This window comes from Xenopus laevis, chromosome 3S (assembly GCF_017654675.1).
Source record: "Xenopus laevis strain J_2021 chromosome 3S, Xenopus_laevis_v10.1, whole genome shotgun sequence".
Classification (NCBI taxonomy): Eukaryota; Metazoa; Chordata; class Amphibia; order Anura; family Pipidae; genus Xenopus; species Xenopus laevis.
The window spans coordinates 98709526-98735677 of record NC_054376.1 but is presented as its reverse complement, the minus strand read 5'-3'; the positions used below and the strand labels follow the sequence as shown (position 1 = coordinate 98735677).

At 36.8% G+C, this 26152-nt stretch overlaps 1 protein-coding gene across 4 annotated transcripts in view; it reads left to right on the top strand.

Moving 5' to 3' along the window:
* Window positions 1-803: 803 nt before the first annotated feature.
* scyl2.S (SCY1 like pseudokinase 2 S homeolog) overlaps window positions 804-26152 on the top strand; it is a 37256-nt gene continuing 11907 nt past the window's right edge. Inside the window, exons 1-13 of one of the 4 annotated variants that reach the window (XM_041588678.1) lie at window positions 804-1009; window positions 7430-7621; window positions 8162-8319; window positions 12327-12471; window positions 13597-13746; window positions 14449-14670; window positions 17085-17201; window positions 17603-17728; window positions 19158-19334; window positions 22829-22840; window positions 23266-23388; window positions 23677-23790; window positions 24647-24779. In XM_041588678.1, coding sequence (XP_041444612.1) covers window positions 7445-7621; window positions 8162-8319; window positions 12327-12471; window positions 13597-13746; window positions 14449-14670; window positions 17085-17201; window positions 17603-17728; window positions 19158-19334; window positions 22829-22840; window positions 23266-23388; window positions 23677-23790; window positions 24647-24779 — 1654 coding nt within the window. In that variant the 5' untranslated portion in view covers window positions 804-1009; window positions 7430-7444. Of the gene's footprint in view, window positions 1010-3704; window positions 4187-7425; window positions 7622-8161; window positions 8320-12326; window positions 12472-13596; window positions 13747-14448; window positions 14671-17084; window positions 17202-17602; window positions 17729-19157; window positions 19335-22828; window positions 22841-23265; window positions 23389-23676; window positions 23791-24646; window positions 24780-26152 lie in introns of those variants that run through there. The other 3 variants (XM_041588677.1, XM_041588679.1, XM_041588680.1) reach the window with 3 other exon arrangements.

Sequence of the window (26152 nt, the reverse complement as noted above, 5' to 3'; positions counted from 1 at the left end):
AGCTGGCCAGTAACCCATAACATACCTCCCAACATTTTGGAAGTAAAAAGAGGGACAAATTTTTTTTTCCCCCGCATGTTTTTTGACCACACCCTTTCTGTGGCCACACCCCCTAATTACCATGTTTGTTTTACAAAATTTGGCAGGTTATGAAAGTTTTAAAATATTTCTCCTTATCTAAACTGTGTTTTTGTGTCTCAAAATTGTTACAAAGTATCTTATTTGCACCTGTGGCTGTTCTGGGCTCTCTGCTAAAAGCCAATTAAGTGAGAAACTTTGTTTCTTTTTCTGGCTGTTCAGTGCAGAGAAAAGAGGGATTTCCAGTACAAATGAGGGACTGCGGGTTGAGCTGTCCAAAGAGGGACTGTCCCTCCGAAAAAGGGACAGTTGGGAGGTATGCCATTGCAACCAATCAATGATTAGCTTTTTTCAGCCAGCTGCAGGTTGAGCGCTGAAAGTAATCATCGGATTGGTTGCCATGGGTTGCTGCGGAGGCATAAATGTGCCCACTGTTTATAAACGAGTCCCACTGATTAAAGGCAAAATAAATCTGAAAAAGGAAGAGTAGCCAAGTCAATTCTGCTGCCATATCCAAAAAGTTACATCCATCACTCCCAGAACGCTTTGCTTCAAAACGTCACGCAAGAAGAGTAGGGCGGAAGTGGCCATTATTAAAGCGGGCACAAGAAGCTGGCGACTGGTTTATGGAATAAAAGCTTAGCAAACCATAACAAAAATAGCCTATAAATACGAGAGCTGTAAGCAGTTATTCTTAGTAAAATACTGCAATCAATACAAACAAGGACGCAGGTGATAATAACAAACCCTTGCTCTTACACTGGACGTGCCCAGTGACGCATAGGGCGCCATCACGGAAGTGACGTGGACGTCAGCTGCTGGGTGATGCGGAGTGTACAAGGCAGGGAAAAAAGTGGAGAGGCCTGACAGGAGGAGAGCCATCCCTACCTGTCATATAACCGGCTCACACACTCCGGCCTGCCCGGGAGAGGTAGGCGCTGCTTTATCCGACTAGTTTGGGAGGAAGGCGAGGGCATTGTTTGAATGAAAGAATTAACTCCAAACCCCTGTCTAGAATTGAGATCAATCTCTCTATGAAAGCGATGGGATATGCTGTCCTCCAGGTGTTGCCAGGAGCCCCAGACCATTGTTCTATCCCTACAAGTAGCCCTTGTGCTGATATTGTTTCTATCATTTACCACTCAACAGGGATTCTTCCAACTGAGGACGTGTCATTGTAAATAGAATGTTCAGACACTTTTGGATAAAAAATGTGTCTGGATGCTTTTCTCCTTCTAATGTTACTTTAAAGCCACTGAAAAACTGCATAATGCTCTTATTGGAATGTTGCTTAGAATTGCGTTTTTCAATTTATTATTCCAAAACAGTTTTGGGTGGAGGGACCCTCTAACAACAGCATAGCAGCACCTTGGGTTGAAAGTCAATGAGGTGATTGGCACTGTTAATCTTGAATAAAATACATTATATATATATATATATATATATATATATCTCTCTCTGCAGGAATAGCGACACTCACGGGACTCCTCTGAAGCTTAACAAATGTGATACTTTTTTGGAGACTCAATGTTTCGATCCCCCACAGGGATCTTCGTCAGGAGAATACAGAACAAACTTCGTTCTGTATTCTCCTGACGAAGATCCCTGTGGGGGATCGAAACGAGTTTGTTGTGTATTCTCCTGACGAAGATCCCTGTGGGGGATCGAAACGTTGAGACTCCAAAAAAGTATCACATTTGTTAAGCTTCAGAGGAGTCCCGTGAGTGTCGCTATTCCTGCAGATATACCATTACATGTTTGCTGGCACCCGGGCATTTACACAGGAAACGGAGTGCACCTTTGGGACTTGTTTATATATATATTAGGGATGCACCAAATCCAGGATTCGATTTGGGATGCGGCCTTTTTCAGCAGGGTTCGGCTGAATCTTTGTGCCTGCCCAAACCAAATGCAAATCCTAATTTGCATATGCAAATTATGGTCGGGTAGGAAAATGCGTGACTTTTTGTCACAAACAAGGAAGTAAAAAATGTTTTCCATATATATATATATATATATATATATATATATATATATATATATATATATATATATATATATATAATACAAATGCTAGTAACAGCACTCACGCTTTGCAGTATCTTTGCGGTGCACGTCCCATGAGGTCTCCGGTCAGTCCTACATAATATATATAGTTCGATTAAGAAACAGCACTCGCCATAAATGCTCAATATTTTGTATTAAATAGTAAAACAGTTACATCACCATATATGTGCACATACATAGAAGCGACGTTTCGAGCCGAAAAGGCTCTTTCTCAAGCCATGTGAAACAATGGTGTAAAAGTTTTTTTTTTACACCATTGTTTCACATGGCTTGAGAAAGAGCCTTTTCGGCTCGAAACGTCGCTTCTATGTATGTGCACATATATGGTGATGTAACTGTTTTACTATTTAATACAAAATATTGAGCATTTATGGCGAGTGCTGTTTCTTTATCGAACTATATATATATATATATATATATATATATATATATATATATATATATAATCCAATATACGAATGCACTCACAGCTATTTCCATTAATTCAATGTGAAAAAATGTTTATTCTACACTCACATCTAAGCGTTTTAACCCACACATGGTCGTCATCATGATATATATATTAATACATTGTGTATGTATGTATAACTTTATTTGTAAAGCACTCTTAAGGAGCTGCAGCACTGTAAAATGCATAAAAGTACAATATATAAAAAAAAGTATACACGGGGAAGACAAATCACACAATGAATATATACATATTAGAACAAAGAGTTATGTGTTAAGAGACACCGTGGGAAGGAGGTCCCTGCCCCGTAAGAACTTACAGTCTAATTGGATCGGAGGCTAACATACAGGTACAATTTGGAGATTAAAAAGTGCATATGGTAAGGCGTAGTCAGTAGGCACAGGACTAGGCTAATGTTCTAGTGCTCCAAAAGGTAGGCTTTTAGTTTTTTTCTTGAAAAGATTGAAAGTGGGTTCCTTACAGAGAAATTCAGGGATGGAATTCCAGAGGTAAGGAGCAGCAAGATAGAAGGGTTCGAGACGAGAGGTGGCAGTGGATGTTGTGGAGAGAAGGTGTTTCTGAGAGGAGCAAAGAAGAGGACCAGGAATGTACAGTGAGACGAGAAGAAATGTAGTGAGGAGCAGAGGAATGAAGGTCTTTGAATGTTCGTAGAAGGGATTTATATGCTATCCTTTGCTTAACAGGCAGCCATGCTAGGGATTTTAGTTGGGGTTGAGCAGGATCCCTTATAGGAGAGAGCAGAAGGATCCTGGTAGCAGAGTTTAAGATTGATTGGAGGGGAGAGAAATGGAAGTCAGGAAGACCGGTTAGTAAAAAATTGCAATAGTCTAAACGGGATAAGATAACGGCATGGAATCGTGTTTTATTGTGAAAGAAACAGACGTATCTTGGCTATATTGCGGAGGAAGAAGCGACAAGTTTTGGCAGTATTATTATTATTAGAGAAGGAGAGGGACTGGTCAAAGATGACACCCAAGCAGAGTGTATCGCATGTTGTTGGCACAGTAGTGAACTAGTACTGTGTGCATTTTAACATTAAAGGAGAAGGAAAGTCTCTAAACAACATTCCCTAAAAATCTCAGCCTTAATATAGTCTCCAACATATTCCCCCAGCTCAATGTAATGTTGCTTAGTTTGACTTTGTAATGGCAAAGTCAGGTCCTGCTATTAAGTACCTGTTTCAATCCAGAGCTGCTTCCTTTCTCCTCCAACAGAGATTTCCCCGGGCAAACACATGCGCACCTCACTGCTGAGCTGCTGCTGCCGTTTTTTTTTTTTCTTCATTAGCATATTCAGCCTGTACGTGCTGAAAGTCTTGCCCTCGTTAGCCCCGCCCACTTAATCCCATTGTCCAATCGGAACTCTCCTCTGTTTTTTTCAAGACAGTCCTGCACAGCCCCTCTCCCTAAAGCTGCAGTTTACAGTGTAGGAGACACGGGCGGAAGTGATGTCAGCAGCTTGAAAATGGCAACTGCAATCTATTTTAGAGAGGGCTTACTTTCAAGACAGCAAGCTGGATAAATAATGCTCATCCAGAAGAACTGCTATAGCTGTTTGGGAGGCAGAAGTATGGTAATTATATTAAAGGGATTTTCATGTAAATCCTTTCCTTCTCCTTTAAGGTATTAGATTTAGGTATTGGATGATTTTCCTCCTCCTCATTCTGTATTACTGTTGTATTCGTAATCATTTTCTTTTATTTCTCTTGGCAAAATGAACTTCACATTTAGCTGTTGCACAGGAACAACTCCCCTTGCAGGGTTTGCATTTTTTGTTCCAACATTTTGAATAAGGGGAAAGTAACAGACCAGTTGTTTAGTATTTTTTTGATAGTTTACTTTGACTTCTCTAAGCATCCCAGAACAGTAAGATTGGGTAACAAAATGTAAAAAAAAAATACCTTTGTCAACCAGAATCACTGCCTGTAAAACAGTTAGCATACTCATGCATCATTGGCTGGGGATGCATGTTCATTTGCAATTGCATTGCATCAATTTATATTTATGTTTTTCCAGATTTCTACATATCCACTTTTAAAATCCTAATATTTGAAACCAAACTGCCATCTGATGGTTACAGTAGGGGAAAAAAAAAAAGCTAATGAGGAACAGAGCATTTTGTAATGTTGTTCTGCTTCCCCTAAGATGACTATTTCCATTTTTTAACAAGAGCAACATCGCAACATGTTTCTTTACTCAATTACTTGTTTTCCTGTTGAAATGTTAGTCTGAGGAAAAGGGCCAAGGTTTGGCCGGAAACATTGCATGTTCCAGATCAGAAGCCAAATGCTACAATAAAGGCTTTTTATCTAAATATTCCTTGAAGCTGTGCTGTGTTGTACACTGGAAATGTTAGTCTGAGGAAAATGACCACCAGGTGGTACTGTTGTTACAAATTCCACATATTAGTAATGGCAATATCTTAAACACTTAAAAAAAAAACCTGATCAATGTTAATTTCAAAACTGCTCACGAGCACTGTTTAAATTCCTTTAACCAAAATAGCAGCCTGCTGGCTCATGCATGGGCCAACAATAATTGTCTTCCAGTTGAATTTCTGATTAAGGCACATTCAGAGCAAGGTCTGTATAAGGCCAATGGATGCAGCACTGTTGCCAGTGGCTCTAAAAAGGCCCCCAAGGGATTTTTTTGTTCACTAAAATACGCTGATTAGTTCAATCCATACGCTGATCAGATCAGTCCATGCGCTGAATAGATCAGTCCAATTTGGCCCTCCCAGTTCAGGAATGGGTCCACTTGTTTGTTAAATGCAGCATCTACTATTTTCACTGCTATATATCCATTCTTTAGAATGATTTTAATATATAACAGTCAAGGCATTAAAAACATTAATCACACAGGTTTCTCAGTCAGCGCCCTTCACCTCCAAATTGCTGTAACCTGGTGCACGTCCAACGGCTTCCACTTTCCATCCGTTCAGTCAAACTAGGTGTTTGGGGTCAGAGCCCATGTCCAATAAAGGCATTTTAAGAAAAGAAACAACTGATTGGTGCTGTCAATAATTGATGTATTAAAAACATTTATGCAAAAGTCAATAAAAGGGTTGTATACCTTTAAGATTCTGTAGCTTTCTCCTAGTGTGTATGCATCCTCTTTTTGAAGTATTTTATTTTGCAGTTTATCTCCGTGTCATATGAGTTTGAAGTGTACTTAGAGAAATGTAAATATTGCTTAAAATTTTCCATGTCCTTTCTGCAGCAACTTTCCCACAACTGTACAGCTGTAAGTCTTTCGAAAAGTCTATAGGAGTTATACTTCATTTCGTCCTTCTGTTCTTTTATTCAGTTTTACATGCTTTTCTAGTTTAAACCTATATGCATGTAGTCTATGTAACCTGTTAGGGAACCCAGTGACTTCTAATACCTATGTGACACATTGTCCTATATATGTAGAGTTAATGCCTTTTAATGGACAGTATTTAAAGGGGACCTGTCCCCCTAAGAAATAATTACAAATTATTTTCTATCATGTTAGTTGAGTTATATATTTATTATATACATTATGGTTCCTTCAGACGTGGAATTACACAATCATAGCAAGCAGACAGGAGCCATTTTGTGGACTTTTATTAAGACAAATTGTGTATCACCCCAAAAACTTGTGTATGCACCAGAATGGGGGGCCTAATGCTCATGCACAGTGCCCTACACAAGTATAGAGCCTGAGGAGGGAAGGGGATATTTGAGGAGTACAGTGGCATCTAGGAATTGCTGAAGGAACAGTGAAAGTAATTGACTGCTCCACCTATATGCCTCAGATATAGAGGAGGGGCGTATATGATTGACAGCTTAGATATTTACATTTATATAGTTTCATTTGCAAAGGACTCTCATTATGCAGCTTTTTATGTGTAGGTGACAGGTCCGTTTTAAATAATGTGCTTTATCTCATGCATTGTAACCATGGAAGGGTACACATATCCGGTATCATTATGGATTGATTATCCATAACAATTTTGGGAGTTATTAATTAAAATAAAAATTAATTTGCTTCAAAACAAATTGTTCTGAATCTTATTCAGTCTAGATCAGTCCTTTAGGAAAGCTCATTTGTTGTGCCATTTGATCAGTTTTTCTCCATTTTTATTTCTGTTCAATTGAATGAACAAAAAAAAAGTCTTAAAGCAGACCTGTCCTCCAGACATAAAAATCTGTATAATAAAAGTCCTTTTCAAATTAAACATGAAATCCAAATTCTTTTTTTATTAAAGCATTTATAGCTGTTGTAAAGTCTTTTAAAAATCTCAGCTGTCAATCAAATATTGCCTGCCCCTCCTCTATGCCTTAGGCATAGAGGCGGGGCAGGCAATTACTTTAACTTTCCATTCAGTACTTACTAGATGTCACTGCACTCCCCTCGTTCCCCCCCTCTCTCTCTCTTTACCATTGTGTAGCCAGGCCATGGGGATGGACATCAGGTCCCCCATTCTGGTGCACAAACAAGATTTTGAGATGATGCAAGGCTTGCCTTAATAACAATGTCCACAAAATGGCTCCTGCCTCCATGCTATAAGTATGAATTCCCACACTAAAGGAAACAAGATTAAAATAATTTATATGGTGTAATTAAAGTTTATTTTAACTTGATAAAATAGGATTTGGAATATTTTTTTTAGGGTGACAGGTCACCTTTAAAATTGGCCATAGATTTCTATAGGATTTAAAAAATCAGACCAGTTATACTTTTCAATGTATCAAAGGAAGGCTGGGTCGATTGTGATAGATTCACTTGTACCATCCTATCAAAATCATCCTTACTAACCTCATAATAAAGTCTCTTTCTTTTTGACAGTCAGACTACACAAGCAAAAATGGAGTCGATGCTAAACAAACTGAAAAGCACTGTCACAAAAGTAACGGCCGATGTCACCAGTGCTGTGATGGGAAACCCTGTGACAAGGGAATTTGATGTAGGCAAGCATATTGCAAGTGGTGGTAATGGACTTGCTTGGAAAATCTTCAATGGCACCAAGAAATCTACAAAACAGGTTTGTTCATTTCTTTGTGTGTTTAATCACTGTGTTCTTTATCTAGTATTTGAAATATAAATGAAGATTAATATAAATACGGTAGATTTAAGTTATGTTTGTAATGCCTGTAACCTTAACAGAGATCACTGCACCATTGTACAAAGGCTACAGTTCACCTTTCCCTTGTAATTCATAACTTGCAGATGTTTGTTTAAAATGTAATTTAATAAAAATCAAAATATGCAGACATAACCAAAAGAAAATTACACCCTATTTTTTTTTATCTTTCATAAACACCCTATTTGTAGTTAGTTTTATCTTTCTTAAAGGAACAGTTATGTCAAAAAAATTAAGTTTTAAAGTAATAAAAATATATATTATATAAATCTATTAGTGAAAAAAAATCAGTATGACCTATATGTAGCTTTTAATGTAGATTAGTATTTTGAAAAGAGCATTTTTAGTGTCAGTATCACTTTAATATATTCCACACAAACCAAATGTGATCACATGGCTAAAGCCTTTTAATCTGGTGAATATGTATGTTTTCATTTTTAGGAAGTTGCAGTGTTTGTTTTCGACAAAAAAATAATTGATAAGTATCAGAAATACGAAAAGGATCAGATTATAGACTCGCTTAAAAGAGGCGTTCAACAGTTAACCCGGCTCCGGCACCCTCGGTTACTTACTGTGCAGCATCCACTTGAAGAGTCTAGGTACCTTATCATTTTATCTGGTTTAGCTTTTCAAACCTAAGTATAGTCCGTTTTATAGGAATAGCTATCTATGCATTATACATAGCATATAGTTTAATTTTAATATTCTGAAACATTGTGAAATGATCATCCCTTCCATGTCTATTCCCTCCCCCGGACTTTTAGGAATTGTGTTTCCCTTCAGGTACAAAATTTGATTAGGGTCCCTCAAATGAGAAGAAAAGTTAAAATCAAATGTTAGGCACTCCCTATAAGAGCTTACCTCTGTGTTCTTCCCAGGCTGTTTTGGACAGAGGCATTGCCTGGGCTTTTTACTGCTAATGCCAAAAGGACTGTGCGCTGTCTTTGCTGCAGGGCATTTCTCGGCATTTGTTAAAAAAACGACTAAAAATGACTTTAGTGCGGGTAGGTTGTGGTGGCACATATTTATTTAATATGTGAACACTGTTACTGGATACCACGGCCGGTTCTTCAGAAAATCAGAGGGTTACTTCTGTATGAGTATCATGGAGTAATTTTCTTCTTCCACCAATTCTTGCTTCTGTTATCTTGGGCCAGCACATGTAGAGTGAAAAATCTGACTTTTTGCTTTTCACTCTGCTGCACATGCCTACCCACCGCAGAAGAAGTTCTCAGTGTTGTGCTCTTATAGAAGTCCCCGGACTGCTGCAGTTTTCTGCTAACAGGAGCTCTGGAGTATCAGGTAATTGATTATATTCACTGGGGGTGCCCGACATTTGAAAAAATATTGAATTTGAAAATTAAAATATTTTAAGTATGCTTGTTAGAGCTTTGTATTTTGCATGGCAAAATACAACAAGGCAGAAAATAAGGCTGCATATCTAAATAATCTGTGTCAATATGTGTTTAAGTGGACACTGACAATATAAGTCTATAATTCAGTATGTCGGCAGTGCCAAGGTTTGAGGCTTCTTGGGAATGGCATTTTTTCAATTTCACATTTAAAGGAGATCTAAATGCAATAAATAAAAACTCATTTCTGACTTCTCCACTTCAAAAGAAGAATTAAGAAATGTCTAATGTCTGTATAAATAACCTGATTGTTTGCAGTCCAGTTTCCTCTTTTCTCCAAGCACCATGTTCAGTGGACAGTGACCTTTTGTAGTAAGTGAAGTTCTGATATCCAAATTTAATTTTTGTTTTATTTAGTGAGGCGATTTACAAAAGAAACCAAACTTCAGGCTACTGCTGTGGCTTGAATCTCTGCGATATTTGCCAGATGATATTCTGTATTTGCAGATGGTTGCATGATGAAATCCCCAATTATTTAGGTTTTTTTTTTTTTGAGGTCCTGCTTCAGTGACTCCTTACAGCCAAAATATCTGTTCCATTAAAAGCACTTCAAATTCTCCAACTAACAAGGACAGCATGCCTTAAATCCAGCTCCACTGGTACTCTCTCTCTCTTAGTCCGTTTGCTCCAGCGGGGAGCATAGGGCCTCAACGACACTCCTCCAACGAACTCGGTTCGCAGCGGTCTTCTTCAGCTGAGCCCATGTCCATCCGGCTGCCCTCATTTCAGCCTCCATGCATCTCCTCCATGTCTGTCTTGGCCGGCCAACTTTTCTTTTCCCTTGTGGGTTCCACTCAAGGGCTTGCCTTGTGATGTTGTCAGAACTTTTTCTGAGGGTGTGGCCTATCCAGCCCCACTTTCTTCTTCTGATTTCTCGGTCAATGGAGATCTGTTTTGATCTTTTCCATAGGCTGATGTTGGAAGTTTTCTCTGGCCATCTGATGTGTAGGATGTGTCGTAGGCAGCGGTTGATGAAGGTTTGGAGCTTACTTGTGGTTGTCATGGTCAGTCTCCAGGTTTCCGAACCATAAAGCAAGACTGCTTTCACATTGGTGTTAAAAATACGAATTTTGGTTTTGTTGTGAAAGGGCAGTGGAGTTCCAGATGGGACGTAAGGTGTTAAATGCATGTCTGGCTTTGTTGATACGGCTCCTGATGTCCTCATCTGCTCCTCCATCCTTGCTTACTACGCTGCCCAGGTAGACAAACTTGTCCACGTCCTTAATGTCAACTCCTTGCAGCTGGATTTGATCTTGCTGCTGGTTGTTAATCCTCATGGTTTCTGTTTTGTTAGTGTTGATCTTGAGGCCAGTTTTTGCTGCTTCCTCTGATAGACGTGTGAGTTTCTGCTGTGCATCTTGTTGTCTGTGCGACAGGAGGCTGACATCTCCACTGGTACAGCTTGGTATAATCAGCCATTAGTTATTTATTTACTTGCTTTTGCCATTGCATTTCTCAACAACAAGCCACTGCCTTTTGTCCATTTTAACTTATAGAATTTCGGGATACAGTTGTCGCTCAGCTGTGTGTGTGGTTTTTTAGTTACATAGTTACATAGTTAAATTGGGTTGAAAAAAGACAAAGTCCATCAAGTTCAACCCCTCCAAATGAAAACCCAGCATCCATATGTTATGTTTAGTCCTGTCTGGAATCGTTTAATTGTATTAATAATAATAATAACTAAATAATAAAAAATAACTAATAACCAATAATTACATTTTAATTATCAGCCTTTTCTTGTATTTTAAGTCCCACTTATATTAACTGGCTTTCCTTTGAAGGTGCCTCATTAGCACATGGGTGCTTTCAGGTGTTTGGAAACACGAAGGGTTGGTTGTTTTTGGGATACTTAAAAATGTGGCGCCCCAAGCAACCAAATGAACGCCATGTGCCATTACTGTTCAATACAGATGTTTATAATGAACAGTAAGTAAAGTATGTGTGAATGGGAATCGACTGCTCGGTAGCTGCGTGTATTGAAAAGGCACAGTTTGTAGGAATGCGGTTGTCATTTTTCCCTTCAAGGACTTTGCATTTTCCAAATGTATGTGTTGCTTGCGGAACCTGTGGAAATTTGAGTTTTACCTTTGCTTTTAGTCCTTTTCATTTCTCTTTCATAAATGTCTTAATGTTTTTAACAGCTGTGCCCCAGTAGACACTGAGGTGTTCATCAGCAACTTGAAACGGCTGACCACAGACAGTTGTTGCATGTCAAACAAACTTTGTTGCCCGTAGACCACAATGTATTTGGCAAATTTGTTGCCATTTCAAGAATTTCGGCTAAACTGGTTATATTCGCCCATCACTAGTAATTAACCAAAAAAAATATTTCAGTTGCGTTTATTGCTACAAGGAACATTAATTATTTATATAAAAAAATACTCCAACAGGAGTAAGTAATGTCAAACAATCCACATAACTATTTATTGTGTTGGGGAAAAAGTGAGCACATCAAATCATTATGTGGGAAAGGTCTTTGCAAAAAGAGGGAAACTTACTTGGTGCAATTCATATATCTCCAATCAATCGCAATCAAGTCATATAATTAATTGAATCTGTTAGAATTCATTACTAATTCATGCGTATTTCTATGTATAGCATTAAAGTGCATGTAATAAATAAAGTGTCATACTGCTGATAACTGTGAACCATCTCTGAAGTAATTCTTAATCCATGTAAGTGGGTATATCCAGTTAAAACTTAGCATTTATTAGCTCTGATTTAAAAATTCACAAAGAGGGAAAGGAAAAAAATATTTTAATATCGCTTAAAAAGTCTGATCTAGTAATGATTTGTTTAGGATTTTAAATGTGTAACTCAGATCATAGAAATATATCTTAGTGATCTATTGTATAGTATTTCCACCTTGATCTTACATCTTACATCTTACCAACTCTCTAACAGTATTCAGAAAACTCGCTTTTTTTAACTCAGGGGAATATGAGGAAAATGGACGGTGAGGTATTAATTCTAGGTAACAGCACTTCAATAGATATGTGCCACTCTATGTGGGAGGTGATGATCATTCCAGTGCACAGATACTTCCTGCCAGCCCATATTGTGGGGTATCATTATTAGCTTAACACATTTATCTGGAAATGAAAAGTGCAAGTGATGATTTGTTAGGATGTGCAGATAACATAAACAAACCTTTTTTACATAAATTATTTTCCTCTGCTTTTTTTTTTATTCAGGGATTGCCTTGCATTTTGTACAGAACCAGTCTTTGCAAGCCTAGCCAATGTGCTTGGGAGCTGGGATAATCTTCCATCTCCGCTTCCTCCTGAAATCCGAGATCATAAACTTTTTGATGCTGAAGGAAAATATGGATTGCTCCAGGTAAGAAAAATTCTTAAAAATGCTTTAATAAGAACAAAACAAACAGAAATGAAATGGAATAAAGTTAGTTAAGGATTTGCATTGGAGATCTTAAAAACAACTTGCTTAATTTAAGGAGATCATCTGGGTTAGTACTAAATTTATTTGCAAATGTATTTTCAAGGTTGTTTCCTTTTTGCTCTGTAGCCCCATATGACTTAATGGGTAACTTTTAGTATGATGTAGACATTCATATTCTAAGACAATTTGCCTTTGGATATTGGTTATTTATCATTTTTGAGTTATTCAGCTTTTTGTTCAGCTCTCCAGTTTGGAATTGCAGATTTATCCTAGCAACCAGACCGTGATTTGAATGGGGGACTGGAATATTAATAGGAAAGGGTCTGAATAGAAATACAAATAAACAATAACATTGTAGCCTCAAATAGCAATTGTTTTGGCTGAGGGGGCCAGTTTTCCCCACTGATAGCTGAAAAAAGGCAGAAGATAAAGCCTGATAATTCAAAAACTATAAAGAGACATTCTGTAGCATACTAAAAGTTAACTTAAAGCTGAACAACCCCTGCCAAATCCATATATTACTCCTGCTTATGCGTTTTGTTGTTGGCCAAAATGTAATTATTTTTTTGTTTGTGGAACAAAAGCCACTTTTCAGACAAAAGTGTAACCACTCCTTTTCATCCTTCTGCGGGTCCACTAGAATCACATTTACTTGAGAAACTGTTATTGTAACCAATTTGTAAAGGTGCACAGTCACTGAGGTCAATGAATAAAAGAACATTTATACGTGCTTATTTAAAATATTCTACAATTTTCGAGTGTTTAAATATTGTGCACTTGTTTCTATTAAAAAGGAATGGCTAACTCAATTTTTAGCAATTGTGGCAAGGCTTAATGAGCAAACCAAGCCTTAATCACCAGGTTTTGGCTATTCCCTAAGGAGGATCCATTACAATAATGCAAAATTCTGCAGTAGGAGGGTAGGAGACATTGTGGATTCTGAACTTGCATTGTGCTCATTTGCACAGCATTCATGGTAAAGGGAAGAGGATAGCACCCCTCTGCTCTACAGTGTTGCTGCTGTTAATTTTACAATAATTTCATGTCTTTTTTTTATCCTCTAAGGTCTCTGAAGGCTTGTCTTTTTTGCATAGCAGTGTTAAGATGATCCATGCAAATCTTACACCAGAAAATATAATTTTAAACAAAAGCGGAGCATGGAAAATAATGGGCTTTGATTTCTGCAATCCAGCAACAAACCCCTCTGACCAAGAGGTAATATATAAAGGACATCTCTTTAATTGTTTTGACCTTTTTCATATTCTTAGTTCATACGTTAAGGTTTAGCATATTCTTAATTGTGTAAATTGGACTCCATATTCTTCGTTCAGGCAATTCGTGCAGGAAATAATTTGAGTTTTTCTAGCACTGAAAAAACGTCCCAAAAGTTTGGGAATCACAGCCCTGCACAGTGTTCTCTGCTGTTTATATAAATAGCATGAGTCGGAAATGTCTTTATTGTGGTTACAATTGACATAAAGGTGGCACTTAACCTGTACTTTATGTATCAAGCTGCAGGAAAGCTATACTTTGTTAATATGTGTAAGCATAAAACTATACAGAAAAAGGTATGCTGATGTACATCACTGGCATTTTAAATCAAATGAAGATAAATCCAGCTAACAGAGAAAGATTTCACTGAATGCAATACTAATATACCAATATATTCCACAACTGTCTGGGACTTTTCTGAAGTTGCTCTTCATCTGTCCAGTCATGCATAGATCTGTTTATTTGAACTGCATTCATAATAAACAAATAAGAATGAACAACTTGAACTTATGCAACATCATTTTTATTTTGCGTACCGTCAATCAATATTGCGTACAGTGGATTTGGAGAGAAAATCTTGCATTCTTCTTATAGCATATATAATATATACACAATCAAATTAATTTCTTCTTTTTTTTTTTTTAGGCAAAGTTTTTATGTAAAGAATGGGATCCCAATTTACCGCCGTTGTGTCTGCCAAACCCAGAATATCTGGCTCCTGAATACATATTATCAGTGAGCTGTGACCCAGTTAGTGACATGTACTCACTGGGAGTTATTATTCATGCAGTATATAACAAAGGGAAAACTATTTTTGAAGTAAACAAGCAAGATATTTATAAAAGCTTCAGCAGGCAATTGGATCAGGTAAGTAATCTTGCTATTGCCACAGTGCACATTAATGAAAGTGTTCTAGGTATGCACCAAAACCACTTTAAAAAATGGAATCCCACTTTGGCAAATTGAATCCCAGGATTTTTCCATTCCATATTTTTCCATATTCTCAAGATGAGCCTATAGAGGCTTATTGAAAAAAAGCACAATACTGATAATGTAGCTTATAAGCCTATGTAATGAAAAAGTTTTTAATTTAGATTTGTTTTCATATATTCAGGACTCAAACTACTGTTAGCAGGCCCAACATGTGGTTCCCTACTTATTGCCAACAAAGAAGGTTACAAGTATAAACACACATGAGGGGCAGCTGTCAAATCATTATTTACTCTCTATAAAGCCTTTTAATAGAGTTGTTTAGTGACTGCATTGCCCCTCTTTCTACAGAAAAAATACATCCAGTGTTCCAGAATTAGAAGGTGGAAATAGAGTATTTGCCTTCCAGAAATAGTTATTGATACTTAGAAAGCCATGCCTTTAAGTGGGCCCATCCTGAAAAAATGTATATTCCTGGCCAACCCAGATACTGATCTAAAAGCAGTTTTAAATATCATAAACATATTGCCCAAACCAGCATACCCATGTCCCACTTTAGGCATCTCTTGGCGCAATCCAAATTTGTTCCATTTGCAATAAATACTTTTTTCCCAACACTGAGTCAGTTACAAGGTTAACTGTGTCAAGTGTATTATTTATCGAAAAATTGAGGGGTTTAAGTCCAAAACAAATGCTGGTTACTAAACAAATTATTTTTCCAATTTTTATGGCGTAGGCATCCAATTACATCCCAGTTCCCAGGTTATGAACTGTAAACCACTTAACTCACTTGCCCCATCTTGCAAAACATTTCTCACAAAATGAGTTTTGTGGAATTATAAAAGCCTATCTGGGCTCGTTGTCGATTAGAAATGGGACCTCGTCAATGGTAGATAAAGTGTGAAAATCTTTAATCTTTTTTTGATTGTCTGGTGGCGACCAGAGATGAGCTGGTGTAGTTTCAGGTCCTCCACAGAATGTATTTTATGCCTTATAGATTAAATATATCTCCAGTTTATGCAGATTTATGGCCAAGATGTCACCAATCTCTTGCTAATGTATACGCATGGTGTGGCCATTCACTAAAATCCAGTTAAGCCATATCCAACTGTGATGATATTAAGTTTCAAATCGGGCCAAACAAGACCCGAAGAAGGTCCTGATTGGTGTTCCTATTAAACAATTAGACAAGTATGACCTTAAAGGAGAAGGAAAGCTACTGAAGCAGTTTATTGCTAATAGATTAGCCTTTAGCTATTTATAAAGACCTTTCTTATATAGAGCTTACTACCTTTCCTTCTCCTTTAAAGTGAAAAACACAGGCTCCATCAATATCCTTCTGACAAAATGCATTTATTCACATGCCCACATACAAACACATATATGCTTAAAGGGCTTGTCCTAAAAAAAATCTCTAAAATTGGTCACCCTGGATAGAACACAGTCAGTTCAAATTGGTTCATTGGACACAATCGATTTCTATCTAGTTTTGCCAACCTAGAGATAGATTTTGGGGCCTCCCCCCCCATCAAAATGATCATCAAAATGATCTACTTAACCTAAACTTTTGTACATTTTCCATAACACTCCATCATTCCCCGTTTATTTTTTAGGAAACTTAACAAGCTCATACTTCCATTTATTTGGGCCAAGAAGACCCCACGTATCTCCTGGGAAAGATTGACGGCCCCTATCACTAAAGGGGAGCTGGCCTTCCCACAGTTTTATCTCTACTACCTGGCCTCCCAGATCTACTACTTGCAATGGTTTTTCTCTCACAACTCCTACAATCCCAACATGATCCTCCTAGCCACCGAACTGGGCACACCTCAGTCAACCCGGTTGGATGCCTCCTGGGTGTGATTGATGATCTAATACCAACCAATGTGCCAAGAACCCGGTTACGCTCCCTTATGTTCTACGCAAAAAAAAGTCATTATGCACTGGATGGGGAATACCCCTCCTACCATACCCTTCTGGAGATGTCTAATAGACTGAGCTCTTCCTTTAATTAAATTGACGTATGAAACAAGAGGGGAACCAGACAAATTTGATAAGTGTGGGGGCCTGGTGTGGCCCAGTCTCCCTGGAACGCACATGACCTACATCTCTTTGCTTTACATTCTCACTTCCGCATAGGCACGGACAACTGCTGTTAACAACAACGGCTAAAGAAATTATAATCAATCACAACTGAAATATGTATATTATTTGTTTGTTTTTTTTTTGTTGTTTTGTGTTGTTAAAACAATAAAATTTACCTTTAAAAAAATATATATCCATAGTTTTAATGTATAATGGTTTCTTCTGTCTCCTAATTCATTGTTTTGATTTATTTTTCTTTATTGAAGCTGAGTCGTTTAAACCCAAATGTGCTTGTGAACATCCCAGAAGAAGTCAAAGAACACGTAAAGCTTCTCCTGAATGTAACTCCTGCCGTAAGACCGGATGCAGATCAAATTACAAAGGTAGCTGCAAGAATAAAGCTTGAGACAGAGGCCAAAGTGATATGCTGCAAGGGCATTTGTGGATTGTGAAGACATGCATTTCTTCTGCATTTATAAAAATTAATAAATATAATTGTGATTTCTATGAGATTTTTATATAAGGCATGAGGCTTCCAGCTATTATTTGCCTTCATTTACCTCTTAAAACTAAAATTTCTTGAAGGATCCTATGATCTGTAGATTAACAACAAATTGAGACATAATGGCTGCCTGGGTCTGTTTCAGCTAATTTCAGATCAAACAAATATATTTGAAATTGTCATTCTCTAGTGTCATATACATATATTATTAACAGTATCACAGACACTTGTTTTACTCCAGATTATATACTGTGTTATGACATTTTATTTTCAAAATTTTAGATACCCTTTTTTGATGATGTTGGAGTTGTAACTTTGCAGTACTTTGATTCCCTTTTTCAACGAGACAATCTTCAGAAGTCACAATTTTTTAAAGAGTTACCAAAAGTTCTTCAAAAACTGCCTAAGGTGAGAAACACTTTTTTTTTCAAGTGTAAGTTTCCAACTTCATATAATGTACAGGATTTTGAATTTCCACTCCTTTAAACATACTATATGTAAATATGTATATACTATGTAAAATATTTTGTGAGGTAATGCATTGCTTGTTGATTTCAGTTGTTACACTTCATAAAAACATTGTTACTTCACAGAGACTTCACAAAAATGACAAATGAGTGCACCACATTAAGCAATTTGGGATTTTAGGCAATCATATGAGCTGCAAAAGTAAAGCTGGGTAGCAGCCAGTTCACACAGTGAGCATGTTGCGCCCTTAGAACAGGGACTCGTGCACGATAAGAGTAAAGCTCTTCTGGGATCATTGTTTAGCAGCTATATACATAAAATTTAAAATATGATCAATCTGAAAAAATGTTTATGTATGCCTTAAACCAAATACCTAGATTACCGAATGAAAAACTCTAATTTACTTATTACGCTAATTTACACTAATTATGAAAAAGCTGCTTTTTTTTTTTTTTTGTTTGCGTATTCCCTAGCACATATGAGCCTCTACTTCCTTCTGGTCATGTGATTTTCAACCAAAAATGAGTTAGTGGTTTGCATACCTTTGTTTATATTACAATGCTGCAGCCCGAAAATAGTTTAAGAAAAGTGGAAGATGCTAAATATCCATATCTACAGAACTTTCATTTAAATATTTTCATAAAATGCAAATTTCTTTCCTAACAGAAAAAGGTTACCCATTCTTTAATAGGGATGCACCGAATCCAGGATTCGGTTCGGGATTCAGCCTTTTTCAGCAGGTTTCGGATTCGGCAAATCCTTATGCCAGATCGAACCGAATGTTAAATTTGCAAATGCAAATTAGGGGTGGAGAGGGAAATCTTGTGACTTTTTGTCACAAAACAAGGAGTAAAAAATTTTTTTCCCCTTCCCACTCCTAATTTGCATATGCAAAGGGGGTTCGGCTGAATCCAAAATAGTGGATTCGGTGCATCCCTATTCTTTAATGGTGTATGTAATATTTAATGTTACCTAAAAAAAGGAACTTAATGATTCTAGTAATTCTATACTTTTTGAATAATCAGATTTAGACCAGGATCGTTTTTCATTTTCTGCTAGGCACAAATGAAGGTAATAGTCACACTACCACAAAATATATTCTACGGTACTAGAACATATTTAGGTTGTGAGCTATAGACTTTTTTTTTTGTATGATTGGCATTTGTCATCAGCCCCTTTACTGTACATCTTGTTATATTTTCTCTTTTCTTGATATTACTGTCTTGATATCACTGTAAAATTGATGATTTTTTTCTAAATCTTTAGAACGTCCACTAAATACTCTAGTTTTGGGAAGAAAACGTATTTTCAATGCTGAGATAATAAGTTAAAATACACATGTTAACACTTGTCTGTCTTTTTATTGTAGCGTGTGGTTGTTCAGAGAATATTACCAGCATTAACTTCTGAATTTGTAAACCCTGACATGGTGCCCTTTGTGCTTCCCAATGTTCTGCTGATTGCAGAAGAATGCACAAAAGAAGAGTATATAAAGCTTATCCTGCCAGAGCTGGGACCTGTTTTCAGGCAACAGGAACCAATTCAGGTTTGTTTTTATTACATCCTGTTTCACATAGTTCATTTAGGTTGAGAAAAATGACTAACTTCTTTCAGTTTCGACCCCTCCAAATGACACCCAATGCCTACATGCACCTATACAGACCTATCTATATATCCATGTATATAAATATATATACCCATACTTAACTGGAGATCTTGAATTCACAGTGCCCTTGGATATTATAATTGTTCAATAAATTATCCAAGCCATTCTTAAATAATACGTCATTCACATCAGGCCCTGCCCCACTTAAGCTTCCAATCTGGTGCCGCTATCACATTTCAACAGGCTAGGAACAATTTTATCAGGGGTCCATTAACCTACATATGTTTTTGGAGTGTGGGAGGAAACCCATGCAGATTCAGGAAAAATATAAAAAGTTTTCGTACTCAAGACGTCATTGCTGCATGGAAGCAGTGACCATGGTTAAGGACAAGGAACATCTTCACTGTGAGGTTCCAGTATGTTTCATAAAGAAATACCAGCCTGGAAGAAAAAAAACTTGGTGGTCAAATTCACCGGTGAGTACCTAACATGGTACTAACATTGGTACCCATAGTAAATAAGGCATTCATTGTCCTTGAACTAATTTTTAACAAAAATGATTCCTGAGTAAGTGAAAGGCACTTTAAAAGGATTCTGACACGATTTTTATGGTGTCGTTTTAATTTCGAAGTTACACTGTTTACACTGCAAATAATTCATTCTAACTCAACAAGTGTCTATTTTTTTAGTTGTAATATTGGTATGAAGGCAGCCATATCAGGTAATTTTGCCTGGTCATGTGCTTTCAGAAAGAGCCAGCACTTTAGGGTGGAACTTTCTGTCAGGCTGTTTCTCCTACACAATTTAACTGAATGCATCTCAGTGGGATATGGATTTTTACTATTGAGTGCTGTTTATATATCTCTACCACGGAACGGTTATCTGGTTACCTTCCCATTGTTCTGCTGATGGGCTACTGAGGGTGGTGAAGGGAGGCTTTGATATCATTCCAACTTGCAGTGCAGCAGTAAAGAGTGACTGAAGTTTTTCAGAGCACAAGCCACATGACTGGGGGCACCTTAGGAACCTACAATACGTCTAGCCCTGTGTTAGATTTCAAAAATTAATCTAAAAAAAAAAATGTTTGCTCTTTTGAAAAATTGGATTTCAGTACTGGAACAGCACTTTTAATTATCCTTTTAATTATGGGCCATCTATCATCTTCTAAAATTATTGCTGCTGAATGCCTAGTTTTTAGTTTAAGTGAAGAACAGCACCATGTAGTGAATTAAAAAAGCCTTTTATTATTTCATTCCTTTGACCAGAAAATGCAGCAACGTTTCAAGCTGTTCGCTGGCTCTTTTAAAAGGAAGTCCAGCAACTGTGTCAGTTAGCTTAAAAAAGCATTAATACAGCGCCATCTATTGTCCACATATACACATTAGTAATAATCATTAGAAACATTTTGACATCACATAAACATTTATATCCATAATCCAGATAATTGTAACAAACTGACATTGACACTTATCTGTCCATCATCCATATTTTTCACGGTCCATTTTAGGTCTGTAAAAAATAAGTATCAAAACCATTGTTAAAATCCAGAATTATCGAGAAATTGCCTGCAAGTCTCACTCTTTATTTAGACCATTTGGAGTCCCTTTGCTCTGTCCCCTCCACGTCAGGAATGGGGAACATTATCCAACACCTGGAATTTCAGTTGTTGCATTCCATTACCCAGGTCTACTGCTTGTTCTACCTTTTTTGTCCTTATCACCAGCTTGTGCTTCCTTATTCTGTCCCTCACCTGAAGTGTAGTTTGACCTACACATAAAAGTCCACAAGGGCACTTTATTACATATATAATAAATTATGTAAATCCGATATAGTGACCATTAATCTTAATGGGGGTTCCTTAACAGGGTTGGTATATATTAGAGCCATTTAGATCATTTGTACAACAATTACAATTTTAAACACTGGAAAGTCCCTTATTTTTTTTGGTTGCAAAGTCTGTTGTTTCTTTTTTATTTTCAATATCTGACCACACCAAAATTAAGCCAATAATGCGTTCTTTCTTACGGGACATTAAGGGAGGGGATTTAAAACATTGAATATTTGGAATGCCATCCCTTATTAAATATTTTATTTAAAATGTCAGCTACCTGTGGACTTATTGTACTAAATGTAGAGACAAAGGATATTTGTAGAGACAAAGGATATTTGGTCTAAATGTCTCTTAGAACAACCAAGTAACATTTCTCTGACCGCTCTACTTGTAAAAGCTGTTGAGTAAGCAATAGAGTAGGTTATCCTTGGCTCATAAATTTTATCCTGCATCTCATTCAACCTGTGACTCAATACACTGCTTCACCCGTGTAAATTTTGATTTAGGTAATGACCTTTTAACCTGCACTGGGTGAAACCAATTGTAGTGTAACAATGTGTTTCTGTCAGTGGGTTTGGTGTATAGATCTGTCGGCAAAATGTTTCCAGATCTATAAACCCTAGTGTCCAAAAAAGAAATTTCCAAATCATCAACATATAAAGTAAACCTAATAAATGTAGAACACGAATTGATACATCAAGAGACTGTGGCCCCGTCCCTATCATGCAGGTCGTCGATGTATCAAAACCACCAAAGACAATGTCCAAGATATTGTGGATTAGTGTAAACATACAGTTCCTCAAATCGGTTCTTATAAATATTAGCATAGGTCAGGGCCATGTTGGACCCCATACACAGGACTATGGAGCATCCAGGAGGGCATTCTAGTCTCTTGCATATTTTCCGTAGAATCGAAAATAAAGGTTAACTGGATGCTCAACCTGTAAGTACATTGCCAACTTGTTATCTATACCCTCGTTCATCTATATATATATATATATATATATATATATATATATATATATATATATATATATATATATATATATATATATATATATATACAGTACTTGAAAAAAGACCGCACTCACAGGACTTTCGCAAGAGAATAAGCCCCCATGGGCTGTGACATTTATTCCTCAACGTTTCGACTAGTACACTCTAGCCGTCCTGTATACAATTTCGTTACCAGCACCTAGGCGAGTACCTATCTCATTGTGGAGTGCACCATTGCGGATCTGTATATATATATATATATATATATATATATATATATATATATATATATATATATATATATATATATATATATGTGTGAACGAGGTTATAGATAACAAGTTGGTAATGTACATATATATACACACACACACACACTTCACTTTATTTTCCAGCATGTCTAGCAGTTTACCTAGAATGCCAGGCCATCTGTCAATCATTTTACTAGAAGTAATATGCAGGTGTCTGGTGAGTGGAATGCTGTCCAATCTATCTACAGATATTGCTTTGAAAGTTTACTGCAATGTTTTGTTTCATTAGGTTAAATGCATTCAAATGTATCCATTAATTGTAATACATTTTCACATGTTGTTCTTTCATGCCTCAGGCTAGCAACATGGTGAGTGAATGTTTTTTATGTTATACGTATGTATGTATGATATAGTGTATAAAGTACCCCCTCTTGTAAAATATAAGGATATTATAAGTTACCGAGGAGTTTCATGGCCATATGAAAGCACGAGGCCGAAAGCCGAGTGCTTTTATACAGGTCATGGAACTCCGAGGTAACTTCTAATATCCTCATTTTGCAACTGGGGGTCCTTTATTTATTATAATACACAAGTTTCAGTGAGTCATGTGACAGAAATGACATCAGAACTCACCGTTTATAAGGATATCATTTACAAGATAAGAATTTATAAGATATTAATGGTATTTGCGTATTATATAGTTATAAATATAATAATGATATATGAAAATGGGACTGGTGTAGAAACCCTGTAAGCTTGTTGGTGATGTTTTCAACACGTCTTTTTCCTCCAGATTCTGCTAATTTTCCTGCAAAAAATGGATCTTCTCCTTACAAAGACCCCATCTGATGAAATCAAAAATAGTGTCTTGCCTATGGTATACAGGGCTCTTGAAGCTCCTTCAATACAGATTCAGGTACTGTATATGCATGAGACAACCAATCACCATACATACATGAGTATTGCAGTACCACTTTAGATAAAATTGTGTGTAGATATCAGAGTTCTACATTGCGTACTTAAGATTTTCAGGTATTTGCAATGTATATTTCTATGTGTTGTTTGTTTAGAGTTAGGGTGTGGGAACATAGTAAATACTATGCAGAGAAAGTAATGAAGAAACTATCTTACAGGGAAGTATCAATAATACATCTATGTAATGCAGACAACATCATTTAAATTGGAAATCGTGTTCTTTTTTTAGGAGCTGTGCCTCAACATCATCCCTACATTTGCCAACCTAATAGACTACCCATCTATGAAGAACTCCTTAATACCAAGGATTAAGAATGCTTGTTTACAAACTTCATCTCTTGCTGTAAGTAAGATATATATTTTTGCCGCACAATTCCTCCTATTAGAATACCAATTCTTATTAGTAATTTAGCAAGTCTTGTTAGCAATATAGCTAGCTATTTTCTAACTGAAACTTCACTAAGCATTATTCTTATCCACATACTGGTAGTGTAGAGCATATACTCCATTGTTGCTTGAGTATCTGACCCCTTGATAAGCAAGCAAAGTTGTCTGGCAGTTAACTCACTTCTTGCACACTCCAGTATGGCAGCTATGGGAGACACTTTTGTATCCTTTTCAATAGCATCCTTTTGGGCAACTTACTGGCCTGCAGAGTCATCTCCAGGTGAATTTCTGCCTCTGCTTCAAGCTGAAGAAGATGCAGTTTGCTTTTTTAATGGACAACGTTTTTTCTTTAAGCCAAATGTTTTAGATTTGGTTTGCTTAGCTTCAACTATCTAGCAAATTGCTAATATTTCTATATAATATCTGTGGAAATAAGTCAAATCAACTGGACTTGCTGTGTTTTTTTCCTTGAAGACTTTCACCAGTCATCCAACTGGCTTTCTCAATTCAGAAAGCCAGTTGGATGACTGGTGAAATGTCTTCAAGGAAAAAACTCAGCAAGTCAAGTTGATTTTACTTATTTCTACAGATATAACATGACCTGGATGAATGAGAATCTTCACAAACATTTCTATATAATGTTTAAACAAACAATACAGATATTATAAATATTATTAATTATACAGGAGTAGGTAAAACAGTCGCAGTGGCTGAATTTAGACAGTACCAGGTACTCCGGTTTCTGTACAGATTTAATTGAATTTTCAATATAATGTTGCATTCATATTACATAAATGTATTTTTACTTGTAGATTCGTGTAAATTCTTTGGTTTGCTTGGGGAAAATTTTGGAATACCTGGATAAGTGGTTTGTAATTGATGAATTATTGCCTTTTTTACAACAAATTCCATCACGCGAACCTGCAGTCCTCATGGGAATTCTAGGTATAGTTATTTTCGTATTTTCTTAGTTTATGCACATATTTGCCTCATATTTTTTTCAAGCAAACTGTTTCACCCCTATAAACCAGTTGATTTAGCTGATCTTGCCTTAAGTTGCACAAAAGGGGATTGGGGAAAACAGAAATAGGACCAGTTAATCAATTTCTCCAGGGTTTCACATTTATAAACATGTCTGTCAAAAGGGAAAAAACATGGAATTTAGGGTTAGTTGGACTAAAAGGACTTTAAAAGTCCTCACATGTGTATAAAAATATGTGGAAGTCTCTTTATAACAGGAGGTATGCGCTACACACATAGCATCTCTTGAAAACCAAAAATAATGGGCAACTACACGCAATTGCTTCTTTATATCCCTATAGCAAATTATTCATCCAACTCTTTCTACAGCTATACACTGATCAGATTAAACAAGATCAAAACAGGCTGTCAAGTTTTGATTTATTTCTTGGAACTATTTGCATTGTGTTAGTATTTTTTTGGTGGATTTTACCAGAAACATAGAAAAAGAAGGAGATTTATTTATTTAATTGTCAAAGTATGATGATACAATTTGGCAAGCCACCCAGCAAAGTCAAGGTAAAACTCATATGGTGGTCCTAGTCTTAATTTTGGAAGGCTTGCTCCTCCCTGCATAGTTGTATTTCTTGGGAATCGAGTCTCCTGACCAAAGTATTGATCTATTCCCTCACTGCGATCCTCCCTTACTGTAGATTAAAAGTCATAAGACCACCATTAAAGGGATAGTTGTGTGGTTTCTACAATCACATGGAAGTTTGATCATTGTTCCTACAAAATAGCTCTGCTAAAGTACAGAAATCCCCCATCAAATGGTCATGAAGGAGCCCTCCAAGGCTAAGTCAAGTTCAATGGAAGTGCAACTGATCTGTCCATTTATACTACAAACAAACAAAAGAAGGTATCCGTGCTCTTACACCAGTAGTTCTGGATACATAATTGGCTGCCTCCATGCTTTTAGGCTCTCACCACCACTGTAACACCTCTTACATGCTAGATAATGTAATGCAAGAATGTAGCTGCTATTTATTGTGTAGCACTACACAAAAATATCATGCCCAGAATTTATAGATAGGCAAACAAAAGGGAAGGGCCGCACTAGCTCACCGCTCTCCCCTCTATTCAGGTGCACAGTCAAGCAGTGACCCCACTGTGTATACAACAAGACATTCGACGGTAGACGGCACTTCTGAAAAAAGAGTGGGTTTATTGGAAATCCTGCTGGAATACACCTAGGTGTATTCCAGCAGGATTTCCAATAAACCCACTCTTTTTTCAGAAGTGCCGTCTACCGTCGAATGTCTTGTCCCAGAATTTATAATTGTTGTTTACAAATAAAT